Consider the following 21,819-nt stretch of genomic DNA (forward strand, 5'->3'; position numbering starts at 1 on the left):
GAACTTTACAATCCCGCTCAACTAGCACGTTGAAATTCAGCTCGCCATTGAGCTGAATTTCAACGTGCTAGGAGCCTGTAATTCAGTGGTTGTCGTTTGTTTAAGTGTTACATATTTGTTTTTCGTTCAATTTTTTAAAAAAATAAGGCCGTTATTGTTTTTCGTTTGAATTGTTTTACATTGTCATTTCGGGGTCTTTTATAGCTGAGTATGCGGTATGGGCTTTGCTCATTGTTGAAGGCTGTAGGGTGACCTATACTTGTTAATTTCGGTGTCATTTTAGTCTCTTGTGGAGTTGCGTCATTGGCAATCATACTGTATCTTCTTTTTTTTATGTCGGCATATCGGCATAGTATAAAGCAAGGTTCATAGTTATTACAGTACATTAACATGTTCTCTTCATGATATTCATGAAATGTTTGCTGCTTGATGTTTAACGCCAATTCATCATCTTTTGAATGGTTCAACGATCACTATAACACATCTTGATAACAACAAAAACCATATTTCAGTAGAGTTCTTTTTTTAGATGTCGGGAAGGCAAACTTGTATTAAAGAAAACACAAACATGTAAACAAATGAAACATTTTTTACATTCCTTTTTATTTTACATATCAGATAATTTTTAAATTATGAAATATTTAATGTACAAAATACAAATTCAGACTATTCATGTTTTATCTATCTTTCATTCAATCTTGGAATGTAACGACTATTTAAAATATAATTAACACCTAACAGGTGCGTCAAGAGATTCACATCGTCTGATTAAGTAACAAACTTAATCATTTTTGGCTGACTACGGGTTTCTGATCAGTTCTGTACCCGTTTTTTATTTGATTTTATTCAAATTCGTCTGTCATTGTGTATATAATCAATTGTTTATGAAAGCAACAGACTAAAAAAAGAGAGGTTTTTTTTTCTTTCAACAATGGCTGTCCTTTTCAACATTTACACAGTCACACTCTATCATTAAATTTTGAATCTCATAAAACGTCCGTATCGCTTACTTCCGTAAATGCCGTAAATCTGATCGGCATTAACCCGGCATGCAATTGGTCATTTTAATTTACATCCATAAGCATTTCTATACTTACATGTATGTAAATTTTAGTCACAAATTATTGCTTATAGTGAAATAGTTTGTTTAGAAACACTTTCCTATGAATAATTCAAGCTCCAACAGATCAGTCATATGTTAGCACCTGAATTCTAAAATATGATTTTGATATCTTAGAGTTGACCACTAGCATGAACACTGGTATACACATATTTAGTTTATGAAGTGATTTATTTACAAACTGTGACCCATTCATTATAAGTACATGTTTGACATACAACGTAGCAACACCAATGAAATTTGCAATCACATCGTTCGGAACGTTTCACTCTTAACGTGTTATATCCCCGTCCACAACAGAGAGTCTCACAATTATCCACACCGGAACTTGTTTTATTACAGAATCGCCCGGATGTCCCAGGTGAATCTACTAACGGATTTGGATCACAGTAGTTTGGAGATCTTTCATAAAACATCAAATCTGATTTCTTCGTTCGGCGTCGAATTCTTCTGAATTTTGTTTTTGCTTTATTCAAAATATTTACCTGAAAAAAATTAATGAAAACACATTAGAAAAATCAAAGCAATAATTCCACAAAAAACGCTATATGTTCGTGTATAGCCCACTGGCTTATAATCGAGTTGTATGGGGAAAAACAAAGAAAACTGGAAACATCAAAGTATAATATGACGTCAGCGAGGTCTTTTTTATAAGACTTAGTATTTAATTTAATACTTTTTTAAGAATTTATTCATTCATAACCATTATTTACATTGCTTTTTCAATCATTCTTTTTAATTGATTATTGAAATACTTTGGTAATGAATTACTTGATATTTTTTCTATATACATTAACGGATAAAGTAATAATTTTTGATACGGATGGTGTTCTTTAACTGAGAATTTCAAATTTCAGTAACTATTCTAATCGCATTTATATCATGTAACTCAGAAGAAAGGTTATCCGACATACGTTTGTGTTAAACCTATATCAACACTTAAAAACCGAACAGCGAGACTCGGTTGATACGAGTTCACTGCATACATGTAACTAATATGTTGCAGTCACAGATACATGTACATGTAACAGGCAATATTTATAATTTGTACATTATAGTCGCCATAATCCTAATTCCTGACTTTTCTCCTAATTCAAATAGTTTAACGCGACATAAGCAAACGACTGGTACAGCTACATAAGCAAAAACTTCATGTTTACCCTTTTTGAACAAAAGCACTCGCCCAATTTTTTTCAGGTTTGTCGTTCTGTCCACCAAAAGAAAATTTTACCATTTTTAAGGTGTTTTTGTCCGATAGTGTGGTTAGCATGCCTTATTCAGTACAAGTTCCATCTTGTAGCATCTTCAAAGTAGCAATAGAAATAAATGCCATCACTTAAAAATATGCATGATTTACTCCAAAGTTGTATGAGGTTTCAAAACAGGTTGTTCATTTTTAAAAGTAAAAACCGTGTAGGTGGAATATTTCAATGCTATGAATTTACCCGTACATGTATGTTTTGAACAGTGATGAAAAATAACATGATTATATTCATTTAAAAAAATGTTTTTACCTTTACCTTTCTCGCGGATTCATACTTCTTTATTAATCTATCTCCTACATCCCGGAAGTCCGGTGTTGATTTCCAACATGTCTGCATTTCACAACTTCCTGACATCCCGTGGCATTTACATTTTCGTCGAACATTTCTAATTACAGCCTGAAATATCAAAATTGATATCTATCAACTGAACAGAAGAGCAGAATAAAGTACGCAATTAATATGAAAATTGGACTTTACAAATTGGGAGTGTTGTTTGTTGCGGAACGTCTGCTGTTGGGTTCTATATAAACATTTGTAATCCTGATTTAGATCTGGTCGAAGGCTTGGGAAATTATCATTTCCGTCAATAATTGATGTATAACAGAAAGAATAACTAGGCATGTAAAAGGTAACGAACAATTTTATGCTAGTGCGGCTTATATGGTCTAAATCAACTTTCAAATGTACTTCAAGCCGCAGAGCATCGAGAGGTATATTTCTGTATCTGAGAATTCTCTTGAATAGTATATTAATTTGAAAATGATTTTAACACTTTATTTCTTAGCGGGTTGCATAGGGTGTTTTTTGCCAGTTTCAGGCAAAAGGTCTTCATAGCCAACAAACCATTTTTTCCAGTGACCCTCGAACATTTCGCCCTCAATTTAAATATGACTACTTTGTAGATCTTATATACTGGATTTTTTGCAAAGTTTCTTCGTCCTACGTATGCATGAAATTTGCTGCTGGATGTTGAGCAAACAAAAATCAACTTATAAATCAATCAAAATTACTTCAAAAGATACGAAACTATTCGGGTGTTTTTCGACTACGTTTTTACTTACCAGTCTTCCAGCTCTGTTATTATGGATATTAATTTTTGCATGAATATCTTTCGCTTTTCTTTCTTTAGAATCTAAAAACTTTCTCGAATAATCTTCTCCAAAGGCTATATTATGACTGCATCCTCCCCACTCCCATTTATTTTTCATTTTACCCTGCTGACTGACGTCACATCCGCATGATTTTAATTTACCCAAACTGCAGGCTACTGCCACTTGGTGAACGACTCCTGCTGCTGATACTGCATACGCAAAAGCTGTCTCTCTATATCCTACAAAAAAATGAATTATTTAAGGAGGTAGACCTAGGTTAAGGGAAATAACTCTTAAAATCATCAGTACGTTTATGTCAACCATTTTTTAAGAATTTATTCTAAGCTTCTAGGTTACATAGATTATTTTCAATCTGTTTCAGGTAAATGCTTAAAATACATTGATGAACTTGACTTTTACAAACGCTTAACTGATTTCAAGAGTTATCTCCCTGGACCAAGGTCTACCTCCTTAATAGGGGACATGTTTTTTAAAAGACCTCATTAAAGTATTGAACAAAAACTTCCATATGCGTATGTTTCACTCGACAAGGTTATCAATCCTTTTATAACATTCTTCAAAATAGTTAAATTATATCTAATGGCATTTTGGCTTTTTGTGGCGAAAAATTATAAGATACCTGTCGTCTGCTGCATCCAAATGAAAATAAACAGCAATGATGAAGTCTTGTGTTTAAGTATGAGAAACCTCAAAAACATTATTAAGATCAATAATAAAAATAGCAAGCGCACACCTTCGTCTACTGTATCAGAATTTGTACCAGTTTGGTAGAGTTTTGTCAAACTTTTTGTAAAGTGTTGCTGGACACATTTTTCCGTGAGTTAACTGTAGCTTACGACGCAAAAGGACAGAATTGGTCCTTACGACTACGTTTGACGTTTTTAGCGGTTTCAATTACACGTATTGCTTTCTTTTAAAGAAGCTTTTTGTCATAATAAAAGTGATGTGACTCGATTTTTTTTACATAATTTTTATGATTAAGTTGAAATTTTATTCTTTTATCATTTTCTTGTAGAAAAATATATAATTTATTGCATATAGTTGGTGTTTTATATATTTTTTTTCTATACAAGTTAGTCTTCTAAACAGATATATAGATCAAATTCAATTAACATGTTAAAGGGCCACATACGTTATAAAATACTATGGATTAAATTTCAAATTTGTTCAGAAAATACAGGAGTTGGTGTTTCGTTCGATGTCTTATACAGTTTTGATTTCAAGTTACTTTAATTTGTACATGTAAACAGATAGTTCAATTCAATTAACATGTTAAAGGGCCACATAAGTTATAAAAAACTATAAATGGAGTCTAAAATTTATTATGGTCGTCGCTTAATCCAAATGACAAATCTCATTATCTTATTAGGTGCATCTCTTCCCAAAGTTCGTTTCTAATGAAGGATGAAAATTATTTGAATAAAAGGTCATCTTCGGTTACCAAGGTCAAGTTTAAATTCCACGATCTGTCTAAATGATAACTCTAAATTTTCGTCAAACAAACCCTAGATAATTTTATAACTTTCTGCGTCGTAGATCAAAGCTTTATTAGAATATGAGCCAATATTGATAACGATGATGCGAAAATGACGACCACAAACGGAAGTAATCCAATATGTAGTCCCGCAGAAACGATGATCGTAATCACTGAATGGCTCGTAAATTGTCTCTAAATGAATACAGTTCATTGATATGGGAAGATATGTGGAGACCAAATATTTCATCAATTGATTTTCTATTGTTTATTCGATTTTTATTGAGTTAAAGACATGAATCAGAATTGTAACTTTAAGTTTGTAAAAGTTTAAATAAATTTCCCATTGACGAATACAAACTATGAACTGGTTTTGTAAATTCTTCTACGGAAAAGTAGACCTGGAAAAATCAATAAAGCCAGTTTTTGTACATGTTCATGTGGACAAGATTTTTTGAGACGCGATGCGATGCAAGAACAAATTAGAAAAAAAGATTTGTAAAGTTGTCTCGCAAGTCTCCCCAATCCAACAATAGTTAATTCCAGATGTAACTGTACTTAAGTCTTTATTATTATAGTATCTTAATTTATTTGTGGGTTTTTTTTTTTAATGAAAAATGAAGGGTATATTATTTTATTTTTTTCGACCTTTGAAACAAGGCATAATTGCTCTATCGTCCAACAATTGTAGCAGATACATGTACATGTAAGTACATACATAATCAAGGAAAGAAAAAAATGACCATTTTACCATTGCAGGTAAATTGTTGCGTTTCTCAATCTAATTCGATTGTATTTAAACAAGGATCAGTATATACTTTATATTTTTATTGATAATACTTGTAGTTATTCTACGCTGAGAAACTATGTACTTTTATTTTCAATTTTATACCGTTATATGATATATATTTTAGTATTATCAGCATACAAATCAAATTATCTATCAAACCACAGCTAAAATGATTGTTGGAAATTTAAAATAAAAAAACAACATTATGACTTCTTTAAACATGATAAACGAAAAGTCCACAATTAAACGTATTACCTTTAATGATAGGAAAATTAACTACGCAAAAAAGTATTAGTACGCAAAACCACAGTGTGGTTTTCTGTTTTTCCCTAAAAATCGTTTGTCATGAATCAACGTTTACTCAAGTATCCATAGGTATAACCAAAGTGGGCGGTTATTCTCAGTTAATTTATTTCTAATTGTATCCTTATTTTCTCAAATGAATCATTAGTTTCTTTGTAACAAATACTAGCTTCTCAATTTCAACAATTTGTATGTATAACACACGTGTGAATTATTAGTTTAAACATTAACCAATAATTAAAAAAAAACTTTACACGACGTACCTATGTCATGGTGTAAATTAAATAAAACAAGCAATAGAAATGTTATTGAATAGAAAGAAGAAAGTAAATAACAAAAATAGATGTTTAAAGCGTAAATTGTTCATTTAATCATTCGTACAATTTCATTCAAAATATCTCTTGCATAGTTGCGGTTCTTGATTTAATTGATTTTAAGTTTTGTTACCTTTATCGACAAAAGATCAAAGGCATCTCGACAGGTATCAGAATTTAGTTGAAGGTAAACATATATTTAACTATCTTTCATGCTAAGTTGATACCCAAATGGTTTTGTTAAACTTCAACCCTATTAACAAGCTAATCATTTAACAAGTGATCTGAAGAGGTTCGAAAGAGGTCACTTCAAACTTTTTCACTCATTTATTAAATATATGACGTAATTAAATCAAACTTTGCATTTGGCTTCCCTAATTATATTACTCTGCTAAGGTCAGGTTGTATTGATAATTTTGCATTTAGCTAATTGCAAACAGGATAACCCTTAACGTCCCCTAAATCTTGATCGAAAGCCAATGTAAGTGAAAAAGACATCGGGTGTCCATTTCAACTGGTGAAGTTAATGTTCCCCGATTTTCTTTCGTATTTAATTAAATGGAAGAAAAATGCAAATTCGAAACCCCAATTATAATTCCTGAGAAAAGTTTATCTAATGTCGTTTTTCTACATCTGTAAAAGTACTCATCCAATTTTTATAAATGAGCGACTTTGTATTTATATGACCTTAAACATACCTTAAATTTTATATTTTAAACTTAAATGACATTCTGTACTACATTTTTACCCCTGTAATGTTTGTCAATATTTACATCAAAAGAGATAAGAGCCCGTATGTTAATGAGACGAAAAAACAAACAAACGACATGTTTGCAATGTTGTAGAAAATATAGACTGCGACCTTAAAAAATCATTCAGTTTCTATTTTCAATACGAAAATAAGGAGATGTGGTAAGATCGACATTGAGACAACTATAATGTGTCTTCCAAAGTTCAAATGAAGTGGACGTAAGCAATTATAGGCAACCATACTTCAAATTTTCAAACTTTGTTAATCGAACTCAGACGCAGTAACTGCGCTACAGGAGCTTATTATAATTACAGATGACAGAATGAGTATAGAAATGATCTTACATGTATATATTAAACTATATGATTTCAAGATATTTGAACTTATACAAATGTATTATATACAAAGTAAATATAGATAGAATAAAATTGAGAATGGAAATGGGGAATGTGTCAAAGAGACAACAACCCGACCAAATAAAAAACAACAGCAGAGGGTCACCAACAGGTCTTCAATGTAGCGAGAAATTCCCGCACCCGGAGGCGTCCTTCAGCTGGCCCCTGAACAAATATATACTAGTCCAGTGATAATGAACGCCATACTAAGAAGCATTACTGTATATATAATACAGCCTTGAAAAACGAGAAAAACTCATACCGTATAGTAAGCTCTAAAAAGCCCCAAAATGAAAATAATGAATCAATTCAATTTAGAAAACTAAGTCTGTATTTAAGGAGATGGTATAATAAATATACATCTATATGACACAACAACCAAACACACACAAAATCATATATTATAGGTCAACATACGGTCTGAAACAAGTGAAGGGTATATAGGGCATGTTTTCTAAAGGTTCGTTTATGCATGTAAGAATTGCAGATCCAGAAATCTTTTGGACGCTAAGCAAATAGAAATCAATCCATCAATTAAAAACTCGTAAACGGTATACCGCTTTAAACACCGATTAGTTTTTCTCTTGCAATAATGCAACTTATACATTTGAAACAATATTTATGTGGTATATTATAGTCAGTTCTCCATTATCATGCCTCTCCCAAGTTAGAAGCCTGGACCCAGTTTCACGAAGCTGTCTTAGGATGGTCTTACGACATATCTTAGTCGTAAGTGGGTTTCACAAAGTGGTCCTAAATTTGGACTTCTCTTAAAGTTGGTCATAAAGTTAGGACTACATATTTTGTTTTTCGTTTACTGTTATGTCGAAAATCAGGTCTTTGATTTTTATTTTTCGTTTTAATGTTCACATATGTCATGTCGGCCCTTCTTGCAGCAATAATACGGCATACATTTTGCATTGGCAATCATGCATGTCCTTATTTGTATTGGCATGATTGATTTCATGGTTCATTATTTGCAATTACATATTTTATTAAATTCGTGTACTCGAAAAAAAGCGTTTTGTGTCTGATCATTATAAAAAAATCCCAGACTAAAGAATTTCGCAGCTAATTTAATTATTTCTGGAAATTCAGAAAATCCGGAATTTTATTACTTTATCATACAGGGAATTCGTTAAAAATAGTTTTCAATTATTGATAAAGCGTTAAGTTATTTAAAATATTAAAAGAAGCAATATGTTTATGAACATTTTATTGGAATTTTATGAGCTGCAATTATTTCAATTTATTTTAAAATCGAATCAGTTTTACTAATTTGCTTCACTAATACCCACACACAAAAAAGGAACTCATTATTACTAAGTAATCGACGAAATTTGGAATTTCGACTCCCAGAAAGAATTTTTGAGGTCTTAGTCAGGCACATGCTTTGAATATCTGTTGATCTTATTATTTTTTTATTTGCAGGAGGGTTACAATTGGGGAAAATGTCAAAGAGACAACAACTCGACCAAAGAGGAGATAATTTGTAACAACCGAAGGCCATCAATGGGTCTTCAACACCGTCGAAAATACCGCACCCGAAGGCGTGCTTCAGTTGGCATCGTAACAAAAATGTGTACCAGTTTAATGAATGTAGAGGCCATACTAAACTCCAAAACTTATAAATGAACTAACGATTAAAAATCGTACATGATTAACATAAGCCAGAGGTTTCTGACTTTGAACAGGCGCAAATATACGGCAGGATTAAACATGTTTTGCGAGGTCTCAACCCTTCCCCTATGTATGCTTTGTCAATTTGTTTATTTTATCTGACCATGGTGTAGGCTGTCTATCTCCAATGTATAGTTATTAATTATCCTTTTTCTTCTGACTTTTTACTATGTAAAATATGCATGCACCTTTAACATACTCCGTCTGTGATTGATTTTGTTTTAAATCTGTATATCTTTTCATCTTTAGACTTGGTCTTATTATTTACTTATTATGTAGTTATTTGTTCATTCATTTATTTAAATCATATTCATATTTCTTAAATGTAAGCTGTTAAAAGTACAAAATATTGCCGTAAGAACTAAATGACGATTTGATTTTTCAGATTTTACATTTCCGGTTGTTCGTTTTCACACTTAGTGTAAGATAATTCTGATATGAGATGTAATATGAAGGTCAATGAAACATCCTCGCCAGAGACCAAATGACGTCCATAGATATATGAAGATGTGGTGTGAGTGCCAATGAGACAACTCTCCATCCAAATAACAATCTTTAAAAGTAAACCATTATAGGTCAAAGTACGACCTTTAACACGGAGCCTTGGCTCACACCGAACAACAAGCTATAAAGTGCCCCAAAATTACATGTTGCCAACTGCAGGTCACTGTCCTGAGTTTAGTCAGAAACACGCGGCAAACTATTATATATACATCTTCGCAAGCCAAGGGTTGGAGGATAGGAGTCAGTGTGGGTCGATATACACTTGGCTAGCGAAGATGGCTATAACATAGGTTTCTTTATGATCCTTAAACCTTGATAGTAGTGTGATATAAAATAGAAAATGGAAACAGGGATTTTGTCATAGAGACAACAACCTGAAAAAGAGCAGAAAAAAGCCAAAGGCCATCAAGTTCTCGAGGAGATAAATTCTAGTGGTGGATAATAAATATAGATCTCAAGTCTTAAAGGCTGTGAACAGGTCCCTAGTACTCATATGGCCATTGCACTCTAAAACATCCATTTGATGAAACATTGAAATATAGATAGATAATGACTGGTTCCAACTTTCAATCGAAAGACACACCTTCAACCGCCTTTTTACTCATCTTTGATTCGCTTTTAGGATTAATTTACGATATCGCTTACTACACGTAGTTCGTCCTCTGTCTACATCCGTAACGACATTATTTAAGTGTGCTTACAAATACCATTGCAAAGTTTGGCTAATCGTTTTAAATGAAAATCCGAAAAAAAAAATGATCTGTAAATGCTGATATCTGTGAGGCTAAAAGGGCGAACGTCCCCGTTTGATTGGAAAAGATGTCCCCTCCCTTTTTTCAAACTTCATTGATCACCTGCTGTTTTTTTATGAAGCTTGGACATTACAAACTCCCTTCTCCAACTGCCGAAGGTCACAGCCACGATCACTGATGAGTAATAATAGAATTTTCAATTGAATTTTAAATTTTGGTGTAACGATATATTTAAATGTTTATGTATGACAAGTACATGTAAGTTGATTTATAAAACTTGTTGAAATTAACACTTCCATTTGAAATATTTAAAATTGGCGATGGAAATGTTTTCATACTTGTATGCGAAAATTAAAAGCTGACATTTATGATGTATGATTTTATGTTTATATTATCGTGAATTAAAACTTAGTTTACTGTATCAAAATGATTGATTCATATTCGAAAAGGAGAATTCTTTGATAAACTTGAGAATGGAAATGGGGAATGTGTCAAAGAAACAACAACCCGACCATAGAACAGACAACAGCAGAAGGTAACCAACAGGTCTTCCATGTAGCGAGAAATTCCCGCACAGGGAGGCGTTCTTCAGCTGGCCCCTAAAGAAATATATATACTAGTTTAGTGATAATGAACGCCATACTAAACTCCAAAATGTACACAAGAAACTAAACTTAAAAATAATAAAAAAATCTTTTTATCATACTCTAATCTCGTCAAATTCTAGTTTTATAGTTAAAGATAAATAATAGATGTGGTATGAGTGCCAACAAAAGAACGACTATATTATTCTAGAATTATTTACCATCAAAGTGTTCCTGAAGTCCATGTATATAAAAAAAAATGTAAACAGATTAAATGAATTATAGAAAATAGATAGATAGAAGATGTAAATGTTGTTTTACTCTTAAGATAGAAGATGTAAATGTCGTTTTATTCTTAAGATGGAAGATGTAAATGTCGTTTTACTCTTAAGATAGAAGATGTAAATGTCGTTTTATTCTTAAGATGGAAGATGTAAATGTCGTTTTATTCTTAAGATGGAAGATGTAAATGTCGTTTTATTCTTAAGATGGAAGATGTAAATGTCGTTTTATTCTTAAGATAGAAGATGTAAATGTCGTTTTACTCTTAAGATAGAAGATGTAAATGTCGTTTTATTCTTAAGATAGAAGATGTTTTATTCTTAAGATAGAAGATGTAAATGTCGTTTTATTCTTAAGATGGAAGATGTAAATGTCGTTTTACTCTTAAGATGGAAGATGTAAATGTCGTTTTATTCTTAAGATGGAAGATGTAAATGTCGTTTTATTCTTAAGATGGAAGATGTAAATATCGTTTTATTCTGAAGATGGAAGATGTAAATGTCGTTTTATTCCTAAGATGGAAGATGTAAATGTCGTTTTATTCCGAAGATGGAAGATGTAAATGTCGTTTTATTCCGAAGATGGAAGATGTAAATGTCGTTTTATTCTGAAGATGGAAGATGTAAATGTCGTTTTATTCTGAAGATGGAAGATGTAAATGTCGTTTTATTCTTAAGATAGAAGATGTAAATGTCGTTTTATTCTTCTTATTATTTTGGTTCCATGGAAATATTCTATTTAAAATACCATTTTCCAACATTTAGCAAGAAACATTTGATTTATAATTTACGTAAACCAAGTTTTGTTCCCCTTTTTGTTTGTTTGTCCACTAAAAATGCATTTTGTTGTTTACATAATGGCACCTATACCCTCTGAATATGTTTGAAATATTTGATACAGGATGTAAGGTCAACAATAATGAATTAGAGCCAACCAACGGCCCACCAAATTAACCTGTCTATTCATTTTTAACTTACTTAAAATAGATGAATCGGAAACCGGTATCAATTCAACCCTTGCAAAATGAAAGCGCCCACCTGTCTTATATTCATGGCCGTATATGACTCCTCGCTAGGAAATATGAAGAACCAATCGTCAGTGCGTGACATACTTTTAAATATAACCTTTCTCCTCTTTGCATCTAAGCTTTACATTGACATTCAAGTTTAACAACCTGAGCTTTTGGTTTTCAGTAGACCTGTACTAAATCCTAATTTCAAGCAAAAAATAATCTGCCCTATACACTGAAGTTTCTACAGCAATTGATATCTGACATACAGAAATTGCATTTGAAATCATATAGCAAATGACGTATTTAAAATTAATCACCTCCTTTAAGAAATGGATTATACCACTGTCAAGTAAAACATATACTCACCTCTTCCAAGAAATGGACTAGCATGAGGATTTTTATTCTTTTTTTCTAAACTAGAACAATTCCAACGATGATACCGCAATTGAAATTGGCACTCGTGTATTGCAACTTGTATTCCCTGAATCGCAGATGCTGTCACATCCGGGTATTTAGAACATAAATTATATTGTTCAGGAGACAAGTCTGGATAATTTTTACAGACAGTATTTGGGTCTATCACCGGTTCTTTTGGCGGTAAATTTAATCGTAATATGTCATTGCTCATACCCCTGAAATGAAATAAAATAACAAAAATATAGCAACTACAAACGTATATACTTTTACAAATGAAACTAGATGGATGAATAAGTTTTCATCGTCCAGTGGCAAATATCATGTGAAATTCAGTACAGAAAAAACATGGACATGATAACTTTTCTAATACACGTGGAATCTCCTATTTTATTCACGTTTCATTCTATTTTCAAAAAAGACGGTAGATACTTCTAGATGTCTTCGTGTTTTTGCCGTTCAAGAATCTTTTTTTAAAAGACTGCAGACTACAGTACCATTGCAGATACACCGTTTATATGATTAAGGATAGATCAGAACACGGTGAACAGGATAAATGAACCAGAATTGTTGCCTTCAGTTGGTTTCAGAACCATGCATACCTAAGCTTAAATTACTTTCCATGAATCCTTAACACCAGTCACCTTGTAGTCAGAATTGGGATGTTTAAAGACGTCTCGACCTACAATTTCCACTCCCTTTTCTGACATTTTTCATATATAAACACATTGACACTTTCTGTTTACAAACATGCGTTTCGTATAAAAACATTATCATATGGTGTTGTGATCATTTAATGAAATCGATCGCTTTGAACATGTACAAGTAATTGTTATATGAATGAAAACAAATTCTGTTATTACAGTTTGTTTGTTTGTGGTATCACCTACATGATAACAGAAATAATAAAAACAAATTACCAACACTGACTAGGCTTTTTCAAGTCTACAATGGTATCTACAAACACCTTTAGGGATTTTCTAGATTTGATGTTATTACTTTTTTTCATTTTATTCGTTCTAACATTTAGATCACCCAAGACTCTTGTTAATGGTATCCCATTTCGTAAAGAGCTATAGAATTTCTATCATTATTTTCGTATTTTGATTAAATTAAATAAAGCTGATTGACAAAATCACAAAAAGGTTTTAAATTGTATTTAATCATTTGGACCGTGTAATACAGGGTAATAAAGGTTCTCTTGCCTTAGACCCTGGTCACAACCCGTAAACCATAAATTGTTTTTCTATTATGTGCGAGACTATATCATGTGACTTCCGTATCTGATTGTTTAATATACCGTGATTCCCGTGAGATTTGGTGTAAAATGGTAAAACATGTTTAAAATTTTAAAACTTGGAAAAATTTAGAAGATGTTGAGTAATTTCGTGCAGTTAAGCGGAAATAAGCATGTTGATGCATGCTAAAGTTGCAGAAATAGTTATTATAATTTGAGTGAAAACTAATAAAAATAAGATAAAAGCCAATTATGATAATAGAAGAAAATGAAAAAAGGACGTCCGGGATAAAGTCGGAGAATTGAGGGTATAGTGGATATGAAAGAATAGAGCTTTAGGTGTTCGTCTACTTATAAGTAAAGCTATGAGACTTGACATCACAACTTTTTCAAGCTTTTTATAACTTTCACCATGCCTTTAACTTTACACATGGTCATAGCAAAGAATTACAGATGGTTAATAATTTTATTTACAGTACATGTACAAAATGTATCTGTTAAACCCGAAAGTTCAAAGCTAACAGTGTACGTATAATTTAAGTACTTTGCAAAGAAAACGGAACATTACCAAAATTACAAAATCTCCCTTACTTCAACTTTGCCTGAAGAAGTTTGAACGTTACTTATTATAGTCAATATAGAAAAAGAAGATGTGGTATGAATGCCAATGAGACAATTCTCCACAAGAGAGCAAAATGACACAGAAATTAACAACTATGATAGGTCACCGTACGGTCTTCAACAATGAGCAAAGCCCATACCGCGTAGTCAGCTATAAAAGGCGCAGTAAGGAAGCATAGATTTCTAAGATGACTCGTGGATTACAAGCATCGATTTCGACCAAGTACTCGGAAATGTAAATAACACTATGGGTATTTACTTGTTAAAAGGCAATAACAATAACCGTTTACATGTATTGTGTTCAAAAATCGGCTTTAATTCATTTAAATGGGCAATTATTTCTAAAAAAAAAACAGTTTCAAATTCTTCCAAAAGAGATTAAGAATACTTTTTTGGTTAAAAAATAATAAATCTTCTCTCAACTTAAAATTGTGGTATGGTTAAGTTTCAAAACTGCTATTTTTTGTAACTTGATTTTTTGTAAATGTAATGAAATTAAATTAAGACGTCAACTAGACATTTGAGACACGTATTGCACTTTTTTACATTGACCTGGTAAATAAAATTCTTTATGTACATTGTACTTATTTTACCACACACACACTCAGGATAATTAAATTTTCATTTAAACAATAGTGTAAATTATATTTGTTCAATGAGACAACAAAATAAGGATAGTGTCCTAAAACGTACACGCGCCATTAGTGAGTTGTGAACCGGATAATCGTCTCGATGTTCATCTTATAGACAGTTTTAGTCGCCTCCTGACTTTGAAGTCCTTTGCATTTTAAATAAATTTAGGCCAAAGACGTTCTTGTGTTGTTTACTGAGAACTTGCTGGACTGGTAGGTTTTTTAATATTCGGGGAATTGCAAGCCTGTGGAAAAATCAAATGCAAAATATTTTAGAAAATCAAGAATTTAAGATATTTAAGACATTTTTTACTTTAAGCATATGAATGTTCTTAATCCCACTGTCGTAAGAGCAGTGTGGCAAAAGAGAGTGGGGTATTCCCAGTCCCACTCTTAGGCAAATAGAAAAAAATGTAAACGAAAGACAACACTTACTATATCTTTTAGACTATAAGACTTGTCTCTCCTTATTATCCGCTTTTCAGTTTCAGAGTTCCCCCTTTCCTTGCTTTGCATACTACTCCTTCTCTACTAAATCATGTAAAATTATATAATCGACGAGACACTTGTTTGAAATTCTAGTTTGAAAATGATTTTGATATCATAAAAAGAACAAAACGTGTACGACATGTTTTATTAACATGTGTGTTTTTCTTCCTATAAACTGGCTCGTATGGTTCGAAAATTAGTGTTTACGCAAAACAAATACAAAACTATCATGGCCTTACTCTAATGATACTACTGGTTCCAGTTACAGACATAGTTTCCAGTAGACTGCAAAAACGGTTTCAGTTGTTAAAGATTACTTAATTACTAAAAGCATAACGAATTTCGCAGTCGTCTAATGACTATGCACTTTGATGAAACTTTTTATTCTTTTTGAAGGTCGGGAAACTTGACACTTATCTAAATCTTTGCGTTCTTTGTAGTATCTTCTATGAAGAAAATCACTTTATCATTCTAGATGTGCATATTTTCAAATTAAAAATGCAGACAAAGTAAGATAAGGGTAAATATTCAAAGACGGAATGCAGATATAAAAGTTAATTTTATAACATTCTTTAATGCTAATCTTTCTTCGCTTTTATTCTGCTGTTTCTATTTGAAATCACTTATGAAATTGAGAAAGTCAATGGGGAATGTGTCAAAGAGGCAATTACGCGACCAACGAGTAACAAAAAAGCCGAAAGCCACAAACGGGTCTTCAACACAGGTCGCTTACAAATACTGAGTATGATTTATACTTCTATTTAGTGATCTAAGTGTCCTACATGATGGGTGCGATTACTGGAGTAGGACAAGTTTACCCGTATATTAACCTTGGGTTGTCCTATTATGACTTATATACAGAATTTCCAAATGTGCGTCAAAATAAGCCACCTGCTAAATATGATTTCAAGCCTATTACTTTTTTAAATATCATTTAATAAAATCTTTTTAAATATTTCACTTTGTCGATAGATATATTTTAAAAAAATCTTTAAAATTATTTTCCGATGTTATATAAATTTGAATTATCATTTGAGAGCAGGCAATATTATTCATTAACATTAAGTGTCGAATGTATCAATTTGAAAAGATAGCAAATTAGAATTTATGTTGTAAAAATAGATTTCAGGTGTATAACTATCGAAAAAAAAGTGAGCCTATTAACTCCGTTAATTGTATAAGTATAAATTTAGAAACATAAACTTTTTAATTCGTTTTAAACGATACTCATTTGAGCAATAATATCAATTTCTTTTGAGAAATGTTATAAAATTAGAAACAAATGAAATGGGACAAGAACATACCATGCTGGCACTTACAATCTATAACAAACATTTTACATGAAATGTACATAAAAAAACAAAAGAGTTTAAAGACTTTTGGGTCGAATAGGTAAATATACCTCTGCAGGTGGGTAAAATCAATTATGTTATAAAAATTAATGCCATATCATAACGTTTCCTATAATATATATGACAAATCATGGTCATTTCACAACTTTATTAAATTTTTATTTTACTAATTAATTTTACATTATAAAATTCACTTTAATTTAAAGTGAAACAAAATTTCAAACTCGATATGAAATGCTTGATCATGATGAAATCATCAAATTTTATTTCAGTTCATTGCGTAATGATTGCTTAGCATTTGTTTATGTTTATAGGTACATGTATTTCGATACATGGACCTATTTTCTTAAACGTAAGATATTGGCAAAAGTGAAAATATATAAGGAAATTTTTCAAATCTTGCAACAGTCAAGTTTTTAAAATTGTAAAAATACGATGATGCTATATAGTATATGACCGCGAACTAGACAAGTCTCCACCAGAGACAATTAACTTAAAAGTTAACAACTTTAGGTCATCGTCCAACGTCCTTCTAAACTGACAAGAACTGAAAATACAACAAGCACAGAAATAGCTACGAATAGATGCATGATTTAATAATCTTCGGCCATACTTGACCATAAAATGTTGTAAATGTGTATCTAAATGTAAGAACCTTTAAGTATAATAGAATAAAAGCAGTACAGTCAAACCTATTATAATGGTGAAGGTCAAACTTGCTATAAAGTTCAAGGTCAAACCTGCTATATAGTACCGCTAAAAGCTGTCTTAATATGTCAACCTCTTCTTGTCCCACTGTAGTATTGCCTATGCTTTTTAAGCACAATTCAAAGTTCAACTCTCTTAATAGGTTAGTGTTTTCTTGCCCAAATGTTGACCTTTATATACAGCTTTGACTGTATAAGTAGTAATTGTTAAATAAAGAAGTAGAGTGTAAAGAAATAGAAGAATCTACTTGTGGTTGGGATGATTGTGAGGAGAGATATACAAGTACATTGTTATTAGTTGGAAATTAAAAACATCGATGAAGAGGTGGTTGTCATATGTTAATAATTTAATTTTGGATGTAACGCGTCTTCTGATTGGCCGACGTTATTTTGTTATCAGACCATAGACATAATTTAGTCATGTGACCGTGACGTCATCAACGTTTTTTCAAGGTTTTCTACGGTTTAAAATGGAATTTAGAATTAAATTATAAGAAATGACTGTAATATTTTTTCTGTCTATTCGAAATCACATAAAAAATGTGGTGCACACTGTTAAATAACCCGCTACGCGCGTTATTCAGTGTGCACCAAATTTTTAATGTTATTTCTTCATAGACAGAAAAAATATTACAGTCATTCCTTAACTGTAGAAGAAGAAGCAACAGTTACTGTAGTTTGTTTTTGGTATTGTTTTTTGTGTTGTTGTTATTGTCGTTGTTAGTATTGGTTGTGATGGTGTAACAGTTTTAGAGGTAGATGTGTTGCAGTCGAAGGAGTTGTTTTGTTTGGGAAAGATAAAACGTCATGGTTGAAATGTTGTTGATGCAGTATCAAATGTTCTATCTAGATACAATTTTTTTCTGAGCCAAAGCCTAGCAATGACAAAAAGTTATAAGAGTTGCCAGGAAGAGAAATGAAGTTGTCTCAGCTTATAAAAACGAACGGACACCCAAAACCACTTTACACGTCCATTGAACAATAAGAGTAAATCAAATATATGTAAATGTACTTACCTCACATGAGATAAACAAAATAAAAAAATAAACAGGATTGTGTTGATCGTCGTTGAATAATTGAAATAATATGTTTTAACATTGTTTCTTGTTAAACGGAAGTTCCATATTTTACAACACTTTCTCCTTTTATAATTACAAGTTTGACAACTGTCGATTTCACTGTCATTCATAAAACCAGCGTCTTGATTTGTTTCCATTGAACTATCCATTATCCGTTTGTTTTTCACTGCACTTTTTATATTCACAGTAACATTTATATCTGTTGGTTTAGTTTCTACAAAATATGAGATAATCGTTAAAGTATGGTTTACAATATCCTAACAATGTTTACATATTCTATTTAAAAATCGGGGGAAAAAATTACCAATAAAGAAACTAGCCATTCCCTTATCATATTAGACAATTGTTCGTCAAAGATATTTTTATTTTATCTTTTCGTTTAATGATCTTAAGTGATATAAGAGTGCATATGTACATTAAAAATCGTTTTGATCACCATTAATATAGATGCAAGGCCCCTTTCGTTTGAACACCCCCAAAACGAGGATGAACCTTGGTTTTTTTTCCATAGTAAAAAAGAAATCTGAAGTATTCGATTGACTCACAAAGTCATGAAAGCGTTGTGTTTGGTACTAATTACTATGCTTAATTAATATACAGTTATGAAAACCTACATTTAATTAATATACTCTGATGAAGAACGAAATAAAATGCGTGTAAATTTCACGTGTATTAATTAAGCACTGGTTAATCATTCCTAACGTTAGCTATTTGCACTCTATGCTAACGATCAACCTACATCGCTATAAAACATATTTAGAGCGAAAAAATATGCCAGTCGACGTTTGAAGATTGTAATAATTTCAGTTTAATAGCCTTGTGCATGTAAATTTGTTTCATGATATGCATCAAAAACTTATCTATCTACATATGCATAATAAAGATACAAATAGCTGAAACATTTAAAAAAAGAATTTAATAGAAAAAAAGAAAAACGAGTCTACATTTTTGTATTTGATTATCTCGTTAAATTTTATCAATATTTGTGAAAATGTTTCTTTAGGTATCGTTAATTTTACATCAGTGTTAATCTATAAACAATAAAATAAGATTCTTTAATATTATCAAGTTGTGGTTTATATAATAATTTCATCATGAATGAAGACACAACACTTTTACGCATTCTCATATTTACATGCGTAAATGAATTTCTTACAACTTTATCGCATATCTCAAATAAATCATTGTTCACATTAAAAAAAAAAATAGTAAATAAACACAATAAAACCAAGTTTGATACTTACTTATTTCTTATGAATAAAATTCACTTCAATTTTTGTACTTCCTTACAGAAGGACAGTTTTAAAATATCAACGTTTAGTAAAACTCGCTAAAACTATTTCACTATCTCGTGTTATCTTGAACAAGATTGACAGTTTGAAACCAAATTTGATCCGATTGATACAGTTTGAAATCCGGAAATTATTTAAATATTCCGACCTAGTCTCCGGAGCTTATCATTTATATATTGCTGTTTGATTATGGATCATTCGCTAAGTACGTGTGTTCACTGGTATTTTGTCACTATATGATAATCTTTCACACGGATGAGTAACATAAGCTACCTCCCACCCTTTTGTTCTCATACAAATCAGGTGAAGAAAAGGGGTGTGAATCTATTGATTCCGTCATGGTTCTTTTAAACACATTGATTTAGAAATTGACCAAAGAAACACATACAATTAGAACAAAACTATTGATATCAACTTTTCAAACATCTAAAGGCGACGTTTTATGTACTATAAAATACCGTATAACTAGGATAGATTTAAATGATAAATAGTATGATACAGCTAAAAAGGGGTGGTTATAAGATTAATAAGATGATTGAATGATACGAAAATAATTTGAAAAGTACTAGAACGTGAAATAGAAAATTAGAAATATTATCTTCACCTGTGGGAATAGTATATGTTTATTTCATAGTTATATAATTTCATCATGTCAATTTTATTGTTTTGGGGTTTTTGTTTGTTTTTACCTGGTATAGACTGTGATTCAATTATTACATTGACAATATAGGTTTTCTCCATTTATAGTAAACTTTTTATTTTATAAATACAATTGTGTAGTTTATGCCAATTTGTTTCTTAATTATGTATTTAACGAATATATCTTTAAAAATTGTCTATAAAAATGTAAATTTTATAGTTTTATTGTACTTTTTCTACATAAATTTGCTAATGTGCTGTAAGCTTAAGTTTTATCGAAATGTATGAATAATTACTTTAAAACAGTTTACTACAAACACCTATAATTTGTACCTGTAATATTTTTTCTATGTTGCTCGGTTTTACCAAAATGTGAATAAAATGTACTTGCACAGATATTTCTTCAGAATTTTGTTATATGTATGCTAATTTAAGCTACATTTAAATAAAATTATTCGTTTTCAATTACAAGTTATCGTATCAAACATTATAGTAAGCGAAAGCTTGAGATGCTAACAACTTGAATGTAGTCTATAACATCTAAATGTGATGTGAATATCCCAAAAAAGGTAACAATTTAGCCATATGAATGCAGATAGTAACTCAGTTTTCAGACTATTGTCGCATTAATCTTAAGCTGCTTTCCATTGGTATACCCTGGATTTTGAAATGAAGAACGAACTTTTCTGAATTAGGTTAAAGCGAACGCTGAAGGTTATAAGATAAAAGCATTTCTGTGTATTGTCTAAATTTGGTTTTAGACCAGAGAACCTGGCATCCTCTTGTCCGCAATGTTTCCCCCTTTTATAACACAACAGGACAAATTGTAAATACTAGTTATCTAAAAATAAAATGCCCTGGAATAGAACATATCTAATTTCAAGACTTCAACTTGAAACACCGTGTTTAAAAATACTATTGAAGTTATTTCAATATTATTTTCGTAGCTTCTTGAGTAAAAGGAACGATTGGACGAGATATTTCGAATGAAACTGGTTAACTTCGGATAAATAAAATAT

The 21,819-nt window shown here is 31.3% G+C and overlaps 1 protein-coding gene across 3 annotated transcripts; it reads right to left on the minus strand.

Annotated features, from left to right (window-relative positions):
- Nucleotides 1–582: 582 nt before the first annotated feature.
- LOC143058238 (protein Wnt-10a-like) lies at nt 583–20,461 on the minus strand. Of its 3 annotated transcripts, none has more exons than XM_076231711.1 (6): nt 20,114–20,461; nt 18,807–19,083; nt 12,705–12,970; nt 3,447–3,715; nt 2,641–2,781; nt 583–1,605 (listed from the first exon to the last, which is right to left on the minus strand). In XM_076231711.1, exons 2-6 carry the CDS (start codon nt 19,016–19,018, stop codon nt 1,291–1,293), a joined length of 1,203 nt encoding a protein of 400 aa, XP_076087826.1. In that variant the 5' UTR covers nt 19,019–19,083; nt 20,114–20,461; the 3' UTR covers nt 583–1,290. The 3 variants fall into 3 exon arrangements, with proteins under 3 accessions (XP_076087826.1, XP_076087825.1, XP_076087827.1); XM_076231710.1 differs by having other exon boundaries at nt 2,635–2,781; nt 20,114–20,460; XM_076231712.1 differs by lacking the exons at nt 18,807–19,083; nt 20,114–20,461 and adding an exon at nt 13,355–13,476 and having other exon boundaries at nt 2,635–2,781.
- Between the last annotated feature and the right edge of the window lie 1,358 nt (nt 20,462–21,819).

This window comes from Mytilus galloprovincialis, chromosome 14, assembly GCF_965363235.1.
Source record: "Mytilus galloprovincialis chromosome 14, xbMytGall1.hap1.1, whole genome shotgun sequence".
Lineage (NCBI taxonomy): Eukaryota > Metazoa > Mollusca > Bivalvia > Mytilida > Mytilidae > Mytilus > Mytilus galloprovincialis.